Source organism: Epinephelus lanceolatus, chromosome 12 (assembly GCF_041903045.1).
Source record: "Epinephelus lanceolatus isolate andai-2023 chromosome 12, ASM4190304v1, whole genome shotgun sequence".
In the NCBI taxonomy this organism is placed as follows: domain Eukaryota; kingdom Metazoa; phylum Chordata; class Actinopteri; order Perciformes; family Serranidae; genus Epinephelus; species Epinephelus lanceolatus.
The window spans coordinates 24,154,666-24,170,985 of record NC_135745.1 but is presented as its reverse complement, the minus strand read 5'-3'; the positions used below and the strand labels follow the sequence as shown (position 1 = coordinate 24,170,985).

At 39.8% G+C, this 16,320-nt stretch overlaps 1 protein-coding gene across 3 annotated transcripts; it reads right to left on the bottom strand.

The window, feature by feature from the left end:
• Positions 1-379: 379 nt before the first annotated feature.
• On the bottom strand, positions 380-16,316 carry LOC117271568 (acyl-CoA-binding domain-containing protein 5-B-like). 3 transcript variants are annotated; one of them, XM_078173139.1, is made up of 14 exons: positions 16,131-16,316; positions 14,090-14,211; positions 12,231-12,354; positions 11,229-11,301; positions 8,094-8,244; positions 7,905-7,943; positions 7,327-7,545; positions 5,487-5,699; positions 4,893-4,984; positions 3,688-3,874; positions 3,307-3,515; positions 3,142-3,192; positions 1,289-1,404; positions 380-1,202 (listed from the first exon to the last, which is right to left on the bottom strand). In XM_078173139.1, the coding sequence occupies exons 1-14, from the start codon at positions 16,133-16,135 to the stop codon at positions 1,190-1,192; spliced, it is 1,614 nt and encodes a 537-aa protein (XP_078029265.1). In that variant the 5' UTR covers positions 16,136-16,316; the 3' UTR covers positions 380-1,189. The 3 variants fall into 3 exon arrangements, with proteins under 3 accessions (XP_078029265.1, XP_033505723.2, XP_078029266.1); XM_033649832.2 differs by lacking the exon at positions 16,131-16,316 and adding an exon at positions 14,474-14,646; XM_078173140.1 differs by lacking the exons at positions 7,327-7,545; positions 7,905-7,943.
• Between the last annotated feature and the right edge of the window lie 4 nt (positions 16,317-16,320).

The following is a 16,320-nucleotide window of genomic DNA, read 5'->3' as shown; positions in this document are numbered from 1 at the left end:
TAGCTTGAGCCTATCCGAGCTGACACTAGGTTAGAGGTGGGTGACAGGTCCCCAGACTATCACACACCAACCCACACTGACACAGGTAGAACATGCAAACTCCACAAAGAGGGGCTCCCCCCACACCGGGGATCCAACTCCCCACCCTGGCTTTGAACCAAGAGCTCTCTTGCTGTGAGGCGACAACCACTGCACCACCAAGCCGCAACTGCACCATCATGCCCTGTGATTTGTGATATTGGTCTATATTAATAAAACTGAATGGAACCAAAACTAAAACGAGTTTAAACTGACTGAAAAGAACTACCTTTTTAAAGAAAGTCTGTCAGCCGTTACCTTGACTTTGTCCACAAAACTTAAAGATTCACTACAATAAATATGTTTGACTCAATAATGTGTTTATTGCATGTCAAAATTTGCTTCATATACTTATGTTTAACAACTGTATATTTGAAAGCACCACACCCTTGCTTTAACAGAGAATTCTTCTTTTTCACTGTACAGCTAACAAGAATGGATATATGGATTGTCCTCATACTCTGTATCTCGCCTTCTGTAAATGTGCAACCTTTCACTTAATTGCACTGAAGCCATAAAATAAATATATACGTTTACACATAAATAACAATATTGGTCACCATGTCTATTTGGTCTAAAGAGAAATGCAGCTAAAATATTTCTATATTTCCAACAATAAATATAAAAGTTCTTAGTTATCTGAAAAAAAAACTTCAACAAAAACATTAAGAGAAAGCTAAACAAACAATGAAATGTACAATAAATAAAATAACTGGCAATGACAATTGGGCATCGCTTTATGATCCACAGCCACTGTATGATGATGAATTAGAGTTATGGGTATATTAAGTTCCTGGTGATCTGAGACATGTCATAAATAAGATCACCGCCTAATGCTAAACTCACTGTAACAAAGAAAATGTGCCAGCATTTATAATGCACAAATCTTCCCTTCATTAAAACACCTCTAAAGTATCTGTGAAGTTAAAATGCTACACTATATTGTAGAGTCAGCCATTGCACTCCAGTCCGTTTATCTAAGGTCTCCTTTCCATCTGGTGCCTCATTATTCTCCGTCTGTGGTGGCGGCTTGAAAAAGCCACAAAGCAACAAAAGTGCAACAATTTCCTTCCAGGTTTGTGTTCTTTGATTGATGCTGACGTCTGACAGTTCAGGGGAATTTCCTGTGAGAAGAAAAGGTGAAAGTGATTTTGGTAGTGTAGTGTTGCTATAAATAACAGACCAAGTCATTATTCGGTACTTTGCTCACCTCCTCCTCCGCTGTAAGTAAAGCTGGACGAGCCAATGAGCAATCAGAGGCCAGAGTGCAGTCAACACCGCTGTGAGTGGAGAGAAGTCAAAAGGCCACCAAGACGGTCTCAGAAACTATAAAAATAGAAACGTGCATAAGGCAAATGTTTGCTTCCTGATTGGATACAACTTGGTCATAACGGGTTCATAATTGGTCGTAGGATTTAGTGGCATCTAGCGGTGAGGTTGCTACATCTCGCCTGCATGTACTTAGTGCAAATTACAGGTTTTTCTTTATATGACTGAAATACTGTTCTCATTCATATGAATACACATCACATTCAATTACTAGAAACTATGTGCATCTGGTACCCTTAGGCTGTGATCACACAGAAAGCGTTTTAGCATCTGGAGGCACCTTTTTGTAAATGTTTTTATGCGATGTCACATGCCTCACATTTCTGTGCTGTAGGCACCTGGCGTTTTTCGCAAAGTGCTTTGAACTCCTCAAGTTTGAACAAAACTTCTAATCAGAGTGTAAAAGCACCCCACGCCATTTTTTCTTTTGTCATATTTTTTCCCCAGGCAGGCCTCACGACAAGAAGTTTACAGTTGGTAAACAATGGAGGAGAAACTAGTAGTAGTGGTTGCTGGATACCCAGAGCTATATGGCCCAACGATAGACAGCAGGTTGTCGAAATGCCCCCGAGTCATCCTAAAATATGCCTGGAAACAGCATCATGGAGGCGAAGCTCCTGGACCAGTTGATGGTACTTCCCATGATCCACCCTCTTTTTTAGGGTCTCGTGTACCCACACAGATCTCTGTTTCCCTGTGACCAACAAACTATTAACTGAGAGCCTCTCACCCTCAACCAGAGCTACAGCAAGTACCCTCTGCCTCAACATTTTAGAAACAAGATACTCATTAGGCTACTGGGGAAAAGACGGAAGATTGATATCATGGGAAAGTTAGTGTGAGGACGTGACGGGGTGGTTGACTGACAACAATAAAAAGACGCAACAAACATTTTTTTACTAGTGGCATTCAATTTTTTAAAAAGGCAGTGTGGTGCGCCTCACGTTTTGCAACCTGCAAATGTTTTCTGTGTGATCGGAGCCTTATAGGTCTAATGAGTAGGATTTAAAGGCATCTAGCTGCAAGGCTGCACCCAACTGAAACCATGGGCGGATTATGAGACAATGAGTCCCCGGGCACAGATATGCAAAGGGCCCCACCACCCTTCCTACAGAGGAGCAAGACATGCAGTCTTTGTTGTGGTTTTGCGTCTCTTTGTGGTTGTTATGTCTCTTTATGTGGCCGTACACACGCCGTGTCTTTAACCACCTGAAAAACATGAGGTCAGGCGCTGGGTGCTGCTCTTGTGCCTACTCTGTGTCAGCTTTCAAGAGCGAAGAGGCAGGTTGCGTCTGAGGTTGCTAAGCTACCATAACCAGCACTGTATCATAGCCTACTTAACAGAAATCCTGAATGCAGAGCTGATCATCTTCCAGGCATGTAAGTGTGTATTAGGCCAAAGTATTGCCTGTGGGACGGATGCACTATCAGACTACACGAAACACAAAAACTTGAGTGGCCCTTTCTGGTTTGCCCATTTTAGGCTACTGTAGAACAACATAGCGGACTCTGTGAGGGCCGGCTCCGTATGTAGATATAAATGGACCATTCTAAGGTAATGAAAACACAACAATTCTTAGTTTCAGGTGACTATACACCAAGAAAACATATATACAAATACAATATGTTTATTATATACCATTTCTGCCAATAGATGCCCCTAAATCCTAGACACTGGACCTTTACGAAACAGATTTTTTTTTTTTGATTTTTAAATAGAAATCAAATAAAAACCTTTTGTGCTACAGGTAGAGAGTCCTCCTGCCTTGGTGAAGATGATCTTGACTGAAAAATTTAAAAGGAAATGTAGATATCTATGTATAATAAGTTGTCATGGAGACAATCATCAACAATATCATAGCTCAGTAAACACTGTGGCTAACACCTCTGGTCTCTCACCTGTGAAACCGTTAGTGCCTCCAGAGCGTGCAGCCTGTGCAAAACCGTGGCCATGTCATGCTGCAGCCTCAGCAGAGCTGTAGCTATTTGCTCATTGATGTTTCCCCTGGCAACGCTGCCAGGATGTCGATTCTGTGACACACAACAGCAGGCAGCATCTACGCTGACACACCGCTGAGAGCTGCAGGTAGCCCTTGGCGACAGTGAACCTGAAACAGGAATCAGAATGTGACAGCTTTATGCTACGACATGCAACTCCTGTGGAAAAACTGCTGTGTTTATGTGTATCTGAAGCCTTAGGATGATGAACTAAGGGCACATCCTGGGAGAAAGGTAAATCAGGGATACAGTGTCAGTTTAAATCAAAGTGGACTGTCTCACCCCTCCCTCTTCTTGACAAGGAGCTGTTGTGCTGGCTTGCACTAATCCCTTCTTTAAGGTAGGAATCTCCTATGAGTACTTGATCCTCTCCTCCATTCAGGGTAGTGTTGCTCTCAAACCAAAGATCCCTTTGCCTCACTGAGGCTGCTCCTGACCCAGGGGACAGTATTTTTGATGTAGACAGTCCCTTGAAGGTAAAAGAAGAGAGTCAACCACAGTTTGAATAACCAACAGAACATGTTCAATTTACTTGAAAACGTATAACTTTCTTTCTGTAATGTTGCCATAATTAAAGGAATGGATTGACGTTTTGGAAAATACACTTCAATACACTTCTTCCCTGGGCTTACATGAGAAAATCGATACCTTTCACATTTCTCTTCATTAAAGGAATAGTTCACCCCCCCAGTGATCATTTGTACGCGGGATCTGAGACTCCGAGGTAGAGTGGGTTGTCCACTAATCGGAAGATTGGCAGTTCAATCCCAGGCTCCCAGTCGAGGCAAGATACTGAACCCCAAGTTCATTCACACTTCCACAAGTCAAGCTCCCAATGGAACAGCCAAAAACAATTGAGTGAAAGTTTGTGACAATATGTTTTAATGTAGTTTGCCGTTATTAAATGTGGACCCCTATGACTTCAATTCATCAAGAAGTTTCTCCATTTTTCGGATTCTTTACCAGTTTACCAGTGGCATGCGAAAAAAAAATCACTCTCCATCACAAATTCAACATCACACAGGGACAGTAATTGATATGAAAATTGTCATTTCCGGGGTGAAGAATCCCTTTAAATATGAAGCCACAGCCAGGAGACAGTTAGCTTAGCTTAGCATAATGACTGGGAGCCAGGGTAAACAGCTAGCCAGCCCAAAGTAAAAAAACAAACCTACCACCATCTTTAAAGCTCTAAAACTTTAAAGCTATTAGACTATTTCTTAGCTGTGCGCAGTGGCTTCCTGCAGTCTTGTCGTATAGTAAGCTTTAGAGGTGCTGACAGATGTAGGTCAGCTGAGTCCCTTTGTTTCCAGTCATTATGTTAAACTAAGCTAATAGTCATCTGGCTCTGGATACATGTTTAGTACATAGGCGTGAGAGAGGTATCATCTCATTTAGCTCTTAGGGAAAAGTGATTAAGCATATCTCCTGAAATGTCGAAACTAATCCTTAAATGTGGTGTAAACTCTGGAGGAGGGACACGACACCTCTTCCATGGCCAGATGTTCCATTGAGTCACAGAATTCCTCATTGTCTGAGTCTGTGGATCGATGGTTCTTCTCGGGAACATCACTATGACCTGAACATAGACAACATGGTAAATTATTTAATTCTTTAATGTACATCTACATAATAAACATTAATAATAATGGTTTGAATCATACATCTCAGATAGAGAATTTTTTGTTTCCATTGGTAATTTTGTTTCGTCTTCACCTCCACTGATGTGTGGGGTGCCACATGGATCTATTCTTGGTCCTATTTTGTTCTCACTTGATATGCCTCCATTAGGACTCATTATCAGTCATTTTAATGGGATATCCCACCACTGTTACGCTGATGACACCCAAATCTACCTGTCCTTCAAGCCAGATCATGTCAGCTCTCTGAGCGCTTTAATGGAGCGCTTTCATGCTTTTGTATTCTCCTGCCTCAGCTACTGTAATGCTTTGTTTACATGCCTCAGTAACTTATCTAAAACCATTTTAAGGTATGTACTGGCAAATCTTACTCTTTTTTAATACATAAACTATTACTTTGCCATAATATAATCACCTTTTTGTATTTATGTGTAATCTTACCACTCAGGTGTCCATTAAAGTGCATATAGGAGTTACACTGCACACTGGGCTCTACGGAGCAGGCCAGCTCCTCCTCCTCCACCTCGCTGTTGAGGGAGCTGTGTGTCCCGTTGGTGAAGGAGGACATGCTGGGCTCCATGCTGCTGCTGGACCCCCTGGTGTCAGACCTCCACCTCTTCTCCACCATCAGCAGCCTTGGGTCAGGCCTCCAGTCTGAGACAGAGAAGGAGAGTGAGAAAGTATGATAAAGCATTAGCAATAAGAAGTGCAGTTCTTTTCTTAGGTGTCTAGCCGTATCTCACACTGGATGTACTTAGTGTAAATTCTTGTTCTCATATATATACATATATATATATATATATATATATATATATATATATATATATATATATATATATATATATATATATATATATACATATTCAGAGGGAAAACACATCACATGAAATTACTCTAAGTGGAAACTACGTACATCTGGTACCCTTAAAATTAACTCAAAGGTGTCATATTATAGTGAAAATGTTATTCTTAAAGATCTTAAAGAATAACATATGCCTCCACTGACTGAGGAATCCAAATGGAGAAAAGTGTTGGTGAACATAAGTCACAGGGGTCCGCATTTAACAACAACAAAACTATATCCAAACATGTGTTGAGAAACTCTCACACAATTTTGCAGTATAATCCAAGTCTTATTTATCCAGTCGTATGCTCAGTACTGCCCAAACAGACAGTCCTTTCTGACAGACAACTGAACTAAAAGCGACACTAAACGTTAGCCAAACTCCATTGACAAAAACAATAATTTTACTTCTCTTGACACGTAAGCTGCTGGTCTGTCGCTGCCTCTATCTGTAAGTTGGTTTGTGTTACTTTGTGAATTTCTCACACAATAACACAAACAAAATAACTGATCAAGGTAGAGGTAGACCAGCAGCTCCCGTGTTCAGCAAGGTAAAATTAAGCCCCATTTCAACCAAACACCTTCAGTATGGTATCTTTGGAACCAAAAGTAACCCTTCAGACTTGGTACCTAGACCCTTGGTCCATTTAGCGTTTCCATCACAAACAGTACTATTTCATGTGGGCGGGGTTTCTGTCACTCACTGCTCCATCCAGCACTCACTGTATTTCCTCATTACTGGTGACACAGATGGAAGTCTGCACCTTGTTTATCATCCACAGAACAAGGCTGCACGCCGAAATTTTCAGAACAAAATAAAACAGGCTGCAGTGAGTCTCTCTCCATGAGATATTTATAAATAGCTAGTTTTTGCATTTAGTCCTTCTCAGGCAAGCTCAGGTGTTCAGTGTTGCCGGAGCCCACAGGAATGACGCTCCCCAATGCTTTTTTTCCTCCAAGTGAGGATTAGAATATATGCAGTCCACATAATCCGCTTTGCTAGGTACCCCAACAGAGGGTGACCAAAATGGGAATGGTATGGAATGGTTCCATTGGCACCATCCACAACTTTTTACAGTGGAAATGGAAAAAACGCATACCAAACTCAACTGAACCGTACCGTACTGCTTGGTGGAAACAGGGCTTTACTGTTTTTATCAATAGAGTCTGGCTTTGAAGAGAGCATAAAACAAGTTTCACTTATAGTTTAGCATGCATGCAAGAAATACAAAGTTATCTTCAGGAATTTAACATAAAACTGGGTGAGTAAATGATATACAAATGGTCATTTGTGGGGTTAAGTATTTCATTAATAAAAATATACAATATCATGAGCCTTATCCTTTAAATTATGGAAAGAAATACCCTGCATATTGTGTAACCTCTGAAACACAGTCAATTTCACAGCACAACACAGCTAACAACTACAGATGGTACCTTTGTCCTCCTCTTCCTCCTTGTCTTCATCGTCTGTATTGTCTTCTTCATCCCCATTCTCCTCTTCCTCACTTTTCCTCCAATCACTACTTTCCTCATTTATCTCCACTTCACTATTTTCTCTGCTTCCCTCTGCCTCCTCGCTACTGACACTTACGCCATGAGCACTGCTGTCATTTTCTTGGAGGTTCTGTATATCATCCCACAGATCCCCATAGCCTGAGCGATGAGGGAAACACGGTCGATTAACTCTTTATCAAAGTACATGCTGCACAGTGTGATTCAACTCGAAGACATACACACAGTTAGCTGTTAGCGAGTCACAGCTTCTACATCTATACCACAAAGTGCAAATAACGACATAAGCAAACAACCACCACACTACAGCAGACATCACACATTACACAGGAAAATATTATCTACCTAACAATCTAATCTCTTAGAGTTCCGTCAGTTTAAGTCAAAAACAATGTTCCCTAATCTGTGTTTTGTCAGTCAAATGAAACATTGAAAGCAACTTAAAATACTGTGGAACCAATCTATCACTTCTACAGCTACTGCCAACACCAAAGACTTGCCTTCCATTGTTGGTTGATGAAGCTGTTTGAGCAGCTCATCTAGTGATAAAACACAAGTAAGACAGGCTCAGTATACGAAGAAGGACCATCTGTGTGAGTTAACAGCAGCACTACATCCCACCTGAGCAGCAGCGCTCTCCCTGGATTGTATTCTGCTTTTATAAAGACACCACTCATCATATACGTTACCTGAATGACCTGCAAAGGGTCTGGTGAATGGTCTCCTGTCCACCTCATTGTCTTCAGAGTCCTCTCCTCTTCCGTCTACCTCTGTATAGAAGTTGCCAAGCTCCTGTACCAGGTCGGACACTTCATCTGAGATGGGAATGGTCTCCAAAATCTGACAACACACACAAATAATAAATGTTTGTGGTTATTCTCCCAACCCCTTTTTAGTAAGACTTGTAAATGTCACAGTAGAACACTTTCTTTTACATAAACAGGTGTGGCAGAGCTGTCAACAAGTCAATACAAAAAAAAGTTAATTAGATATAAATACATGTAGCAGAGGCTGACTAATTATATCTGATGATACAGTTAATTAAAGCTGATTAAAAACAGCTGCTGGAGGACTTGAATGCCACTCAGGTGCTATGAGGTGAAACAAAATGAACAAAATTTGCAAAAGCAGCCTCTGCTGTTATTAAAAAGCATCTGTTACTGTTCAACAATTATTTGCATAACACATAAAGTGAGTTTTCTTTTTTAATTAAAAAGACTACTAGTCTTAAGCCATGCTAGCAGCAGTTCTGTTAGGCTGTATACTTCAGCATAGCTACATGTTAACATCAACATGCTAAAATGCTCACAATTAGTGATGGCCAAATGAAGCCTCATGAAGCATTTTCTTTATTTTCTGAGCCCACTAGATGGTGTTCAGTGTTTAAAGAGAGAGGCTCAAAGAATGGCAATTCAGTGTGCTTTCAACCTTCTGTTGAACAAAAAGCGCCATCTAGTGGGCTCAGAAAATATAGAAAATGCTTCATGAGGCTTCATTTGGCCATCACTACTCGCAATAACAATGCTAACCAGTGGTACTCCCATAAGTTTTTCAGTAAGGTGGCCAGATGGGGCCACCGAAAAACTTGGGGTGGCACACCAAATCCAAAAGCCATAGCTGGATTTCAGGAATTTGATTAGGCTAATAAGTATATATGCTAGCTGAAAACTATGTCAGCACTGAGAGTTAAAGGTCCAGTGTGAAGGATTTAGTGGCATCTAGCAGTGAGTTTGCAGAACTGAAACTTCTCCCATGTGCCAAGCGAGCAGGACAGCTACGGCTGACACAAAAACATGAATGGCCCTATCTAGAGCCAGTAGCCCCTTTTACACTGCCAGATTTTCCGCGAATGTTGGGCCGTTTTGCCGGCCAGCTGCGAGTGTTTATACACACAGAGGCGGATTGGCGAGTTCATCCGAGGCGCCCAATTTTCCGCCTCGTAGAGTAGTCATATTGGCGGAACCTTTTTAGTTTAAACAGACCAAGGTGGCCTTCCGCAACGGGAGGGGCTGTTGAAGACTTGTGGGAGGAGCTGTTGATGATGCCGCACGTGCGAGCCACTGGTGGTGGATAAACAGGAAACAGCTGATAGCAGGAATTAGCGAGGAGCCAGTAGCAAGAGGGAAATGCAAACCTGACAGACACTGTAAAGATGAGCAACTGGGGAGACAAGGCATTGCACGCCCTCCTTGTCCTCACAAACGAAGAGGCCATTAACCGTCAGATGACGGGGACGGTGAAGAACAGGCTGATTTACGAGAGAACTGCCGCCTGACTAGCCGCGACTTCCCTCCCACGTCACTGTTTACGTCACATGCTGAGCTACACGTTTTGTTACTTACTCACACCCGCTGTTGCCCTGAAAAAGGTGCATTCTGTATGAACAAAAGTAGGTAGGCCGCATTTTGCCACACTCCCCAATTTTGTTTTTATACTGCCAATGCTGAAAAAAGACTGATTGGGCTTTCCTGCAAATTTGCACAATTCCTATCTAAAAAGGGCTGGTGTTTGGTTTGTCTCTTCTGGGCTACTGTAGAAACAACATGGCAGACTCAGTAGAACAGAACCTCTTTCATACATCGATAGAGATGGCTCACTCTGAGGTAACAAAAACACAATGATTCTTATTTTTAGGTGATTAAACACTTATGAAAACATAGTTCGTAATTTATATACCATTTCCAGTGGTGGGGTTAGCGAGTTACAAGAGTAACCTGTTACAGTAATAATAAATGATATTTTAGCAGTAACGAAGTAATATAACATGATACCAACAGAATTTTGCGCAATATTACTACATTTACAATGTCAAGTAATGTGTTACCACCTGAAATAAACTGTTTATTGTGTTCATTTTTCATTTATCCACACTGATCCACATTGCTCCACTCCCGCCAGTGCACCACCACAAAAAACATCTACCAAAGGTTGTTGTGTCTTGTCATGTCACTGCAGACTACAGTGCCACCAGTGATCGGCACATCTGGGTTATGCCATACCCTGCTATCATGTTCAGTGTGTTTCCATTCATATAATAACATACAACATATCCCGTTCTGCTTTAGTGTCCTAAGGCTGCAAGAAAGAGGTGGGGATAAGGAGCTGGCCTTTTCTCCTTGTCCCTGTGATCAGCACATCTGGGTGATGTTAGTATATGTTGGATGTGTTTCCATTCACATCCCCTACAACTGCAGAGCAACATTTGTTTATTGTGTTTCATATCATGGGCCCACAAATATTTATTCATAACTCATAATTATCAGACTTTTATCCTCTACTGACCCTCCCTGTGTCCAAAGCTATTTGTTTATCTAAAAAGGTCTAGGCTATTTCATCGTTGATCATTTTTTTCATTTTAATACAAAGTGGTAACCACTGTATGTGAACGCATTAATGGGTCAGACCTGCCCATTAATGCGTGGAGCACTGGATTTGAAATGAATTGTGACAAACTGGAGCTTCTGTGCTTTGATTACCTGCTGTGAAACAACCTGACCCTCATCCATTTAAAATGACAATTAGTTCTTCTGACCTCATTTTGGTTAAAGTAATGCAAAAGAAAGGACTGTACAACATTTCACAATAATCTGCCAAATAGTTGTTGGACTAACTGCTTGCAGCTTTGCCTCTGGCTTGAAAATACAGATCTGACAGAAAAGCTGCATCATACTTAAATAAAAAATACAATACGTGTTAGGCACACACACTTTTCTTACCATGGCAAAACATCGATATGAAGAGAGATGTGCGCCTCCAGTTTATTAACTTTTTATTATTATGCACACTGCCTCTATTCAGCTTTAGTTTTCTCTGAAAGGACTTACCAGCTGGATGTCCTCAATGTAATTCTTCATGGCTTCCTCCTTTGTCATGTTTCCTAAAGAGCTCCATGCATCCCTGGAAACACAAAGTCTCAGTTCAGCACTTCAACCCTGAGAGGAAAGTCAACACTGAGTATTTGAAAATGTGCAGCAGCTAGAACTGTCTTCAGTGGAGCAGAAATCTGTTCTGTATATCTCATGGATAATCCTGCAGTGGCGACTGAGACAAATATGGATTTTATGTGTATTAAATGTGAAAAATATTTATAAAACAATGAAATGTGCAATAAGACAACATATCATCAGTACATTATAAGTTAGTATGTTAGTCTAGAAGCAGATCTGTCCAACGTGTTGTCTAAATGAAATAGAAATGAGTTCCAATTTGTTTTCTGTTGTCCTTTTTATTGTTTAGTCAGATATAAAATATGGAATATTCACAAAGCCAATTAGCCAATTATCTGGAGAAAGCCTGCGAGAAAAGAAAGAGGGTTCTTTATGGAGATAATCTGTAAAAATTTGGTAGTTTCTCGTGTGAACAGTTTATTTGGGATGTTGTTTTATGTTGTTTCCTTTATTCCCTTCTCCACATTCAGATTCAGATTCAGATTCAGACAACTTTATTAATCCCACCAGGGGCAATTTGTTTGAACAGCTTGCCTTGCACACATACTATAACTTACAGTAGCATGCAGACACATAAACAGAGGAGTAATGGATAAAAATCAAAAATATAAAAGGAGTTCAGTGGAATAAAGGAATCTCTACATTTTTTTTTATAATTAATAGGCTGATTATCAATCAATTATAAAAAACAATAAAAACAATTTTTAAAAAGCAAGAACAAGTCCAGCAGAAGTTAAAATAGTTTTGGCTTTCTGGAGGATTTTCTGGAGGATGTTTTGTTTTGTACATCCAAGACCGGAAGATGGTTATAAAATAACAGTGTCTTGTGGGTCAAAAAAGGCATGACACTTAAATTAAGATGAATGAATGGATAAATACCATTTAGCCTTCCCACGAGTGTCCCAGAAGCCGTTTGGTCTGGGGATGTTGCAGGGCCCCTGAGTTGCCTGCTTGAAATAACTGTAGAACATCAGCATCATGTCATCAGATGGCTGGAAAGGACCTGAGAGAGTAAGAGAAGAGGAAAAATTCACATAAATCTTATGCTGACATAGGCGTAGATTTCAAGGGGGATGCAGGGGCCCACATCTTCCTAAATATTTAGAACATGTTCATTTGTCCCCCACCCCCAAATAAAAACATGAAAGTAGCAGAGGACTTTTATCTTGAAGAGTGTTCTGCGACCAGGAGAACCCGATGGATACACTTCTGATTTTACACTTTAGATTTGACTGAATTCATTTTTGTTGTTTCTTCCTACAATCATTTTCTGATTTTCTGGTATTTGGGGATCAAATTTTACTTTGTAATTTGTGCTTTCTATGTTTGTATTCCTCCAGAACTTCATAATTTTCCTCCCCTGACCAATATGGTTTTCTTGTTCTCTTTTCCTCTGCTATTTTTTTCACTATCTAACTATCAGCCAATTTTGTGAGACGATAACAGGCGTCACAAGTGTGAGCCCAAGCAAACAAACAAACAATCTCTATGGAAACTTTTACTGCTGTGAAATCTCTTTCAACGCAGTAAATTAAAAAAGTTAACATTTTTACTTAACTAATGGAACCTTTTAAGGGATTCTGTGCAACTGTGTAGAGTCCCTCAGCTAAGGAATAATTAAGTGTCAAAACTTAAAGTGTTTTATGCAACTGGTCCCAGCCCCCCCTGTTCTTCATCTCCAAAATGTCTCTTAAATTAATACACTTCTTCCTCCACTATGACGCCCCTGATAGAGAGACAAACGACTACAAGAGACAAAAAAATTACCACAGACACAAAAGCACAAAAAGATGCATAGCGACTACAAAGACAAAACACACACACACACACACACATGCAGAGACAAAACCACCACAAAGCCTGTGTGTCTTGCTCAGTGGTGTAAGGTAGTTTCGATGGGCCCCAGCGCATGCTAGGTGTATATATATATATATATATATATATATATATATATATATATATATATATTTTTTTAACCGACAGCGTGTCTAACAGCTTGTCAGCCTCGAGAAATTTTGCACCTAAACTAGCTGCTGTAATCAGCATACATATTACCCAGCAATCATCTTTACGTGTCTATATATGACAAAAATTACAAAAGAAATTAAGAAATTATTAGTTTAACTTAATAGTTTATGTAGAACAAGCACATTTTGTTGTAGATTGATTCTATTTTACAAAAACAGAAAGCCATGATGGAGATGGGTTTGCCTTTTTGAGGGCATTTATGGAAAATCGCACCATTTTTGATATAACGTGAGTTCTTCTTTGAACAGGGTCATGTTTCCAGGTGACAATCAGGCCCCTCCACCCCATGGGCCCCAGTGCAACTGCCTGCACTGTCTATATTTACAGCCCTGGTCTTGCTCCTACGTACACCCCTTTGCACATCTGTTCAAGGGGCCCATTTTCTTATAATTCACCATGTTTACACCACAAACCGGTGCATTAAAATTCACCAGAGTGCAGTAAATTAAGTAAATATCCCCCACACTGAAACAATACCTGTGCCCTTGCATGTTGAGATACATGTGTGCTACAGGAGTTGTTATTAGACCTGAGAAAATGTCTGATTAGTTAATCAGCTCTTATCCTTACTGCAGCTTTATCAATAGAGGGCCAGCCAAGAGTGACAGCTCTCAGAGGCTCTACATGTAGGTCAATCACCTGCAGTGTTTACACACAAACAAGCACAGACTTCACATGCAGGACAGAGGAAGAATAAAATCAGTCATCACCTTCTTCAGGCAAACTCTGGATCACTTTAACTGCAGCAACAAATTTCGCCTCCAGGCTGCGTTTGTCCTCCTCCTGCGCCATGCTGAGCCCCACCGAGGATGACATGAAGGAGTCCTCACATCTGAAACAACAATATCAAGCAATTAATGGAGAGATCAAGGCAGTTCAGGAAGTGTGCAGCAAAGAGACACCTGGACACAGTGTGGTCATCACTGCAGCTAGTTGGCACCTGTCTTATCTGAGCTGGAGGACTGGTTCCTCTTTAATCTGAGATTTTAGGATAAATGTGGTCTGTCTAAAAAAACCCCTGTCGGGTTAGCACCAATAGACTATAATCTTTGACAGTAATGATCCCTGCTATGGCTGCATTGTTAGAAACTCACCCCAAAGTTCATGTTCGCTGGTGCAATAATAATTTCATTAGCCCGGTGTTTGTCTGCAATATGCAGCAGAAAGCCAATTTCGACTCCGGTCAAGGATGAGCCAAACAGTCAGCGTCTGCTCACTAGGGGTTTCTGGGAAATGTAGTTTTCATGGAAGAGAATTCCACATAATAGTGGGTTAAAACGCACCGACGACTCCTTCAAGTCCCACAAACCCCACTCAGCCGGGATTTAAACCGCAGTGGTGTGTGGGAAATGTAGTCTCGTGAGGTTATCCCTTACAGAGCAAAATAGCACTGAGGAACACAGGCCTTATGTAAATTCTTTATAAGGATACATGTTGTGACACCATGCAGGGAATTTTAACAGTGTTTTCCTTAAATAGGCCCCATATCATATAGACTCACATATAATGTAGGCTTATATGACTTCATTTCAAATTGATTTCAAATCTGTAGAGTCGTTTAATTATTTTTTATTCATGTTTTGAAAAAATATAGAATTACCATTGTTTAAAAAATGTTTTAAAAAGTGTTTATGTTGGCTGCTACCTTTCTGCCATTACTCCAAAGCTTCCATAATATTTTAGGCTTGATATTCAGTTTATGTTTGGTAATTGTGATGAATGTAATGTAGTGCTGATGTTAGTTGTTGTTTAGTAACTGCAAAATCATCCTCACCTTTACAGATATGTGCTTTGACATTATCTTGTTTCAAATAACATATTTTCATGTTTTGTGAGGGTTTTTGTCCCAAATGAAAAAATGAATAAAAAGGGTGGAGGTAATGTGTTGCATGATACCATATGTAAATATGAATCCTGCATGAATAACATATGAATATCGTTTTTAACTGAGATAATATGTTATTATTCATGTCACATGTATTGTTTTATAAGAATGACAATCCTTTATTTTATGACAATATCAGAAAACTAAATATCTTGCTATAACAACAATAGGTTAATGATGATAAAACAAAAACAATAATGATTATAACAGCAACAGCAACAATATTAATGGTCATTATCAAAATAAAAATGTGTATTATTATTATTATTATTATTATTATTACTATTACTATTATCATTGTTATTAGTAGTAATAGTAGTAGTGGGAATATATGTGTATTACTGTTGTTGTTGTTGTTGTTGTTGTTGTTATTATCATTATTATTATTAGTAGTAGTAGTAGTAGCTGTAGTAGCAGCAGTAGTGGTAATAGTATATGTATTAGTATTTATATCACTTGTATCGACATTATTTTTTAATCCTAACCCTTTTAACATAATTTTTAAATTAATATTAGTTTTTTTCTTCATTATTCTTGATTGAACAAACATAAATACATCAACATGATATACACACAGAAGTAACCACACCAGGGGTACATATATTGAGGAAAAAATTAAAGACAAGGAGAAAAAAAAACAAAAAACAAGACAAATAATTTAAAAAAGTAATGTAAATCCAAAGACCTCCTCATCAGTTCATGTGGATTCATTAAACACATTGTACGTTTGTAATGCCTTTTTTTGTGGTGCCATTTTGTTGTAGTTCTTGATAGAAAAGTTTAAAGTATAGTTCTTCTGGTGAATGTGAAATTTCCTCAATAATAAAATCAACTGTGCAAAAAATACATATAATAGGTTTCTGTACCTCATTAATTTATATTATCTTTCACTGAACCAGACTGAACATGTCTCTGATGGACTTATACGTCATTACAGTGAGCTGTCATTGGTCTGCCGCTCTTCTCCCTCGGCCTCCCAGCCAATCAGCGACCACGGTTCCTAACGTAGCTGCCATTTGTCACAGGCTGTTGTGAATCGGAGGCCAGCGGCCCCAC

What these genes read in the sequence shown, in the direction of transcription:
- LOC117271568 (XM_078173139.1), bottom strand. An exon ending in ACATTGAGGACATCCAGCTG is followed by an intron (nt 8,245 to 11,228) that starts GTAAGTCCTTTC and finishes GTGTGTTGTCAG; the next exon opens with ATTTTGGAGACCATTCCCAT. An exon ending in CTCTACCTGTAGCACAAAAG is followed by an intron (nt 1,405 to 3,141) that starts GTTTTTATTTGA and finishes CTATTTTTATAG; the next exon opens with TTTCTGAGACCGTCTTGGTG.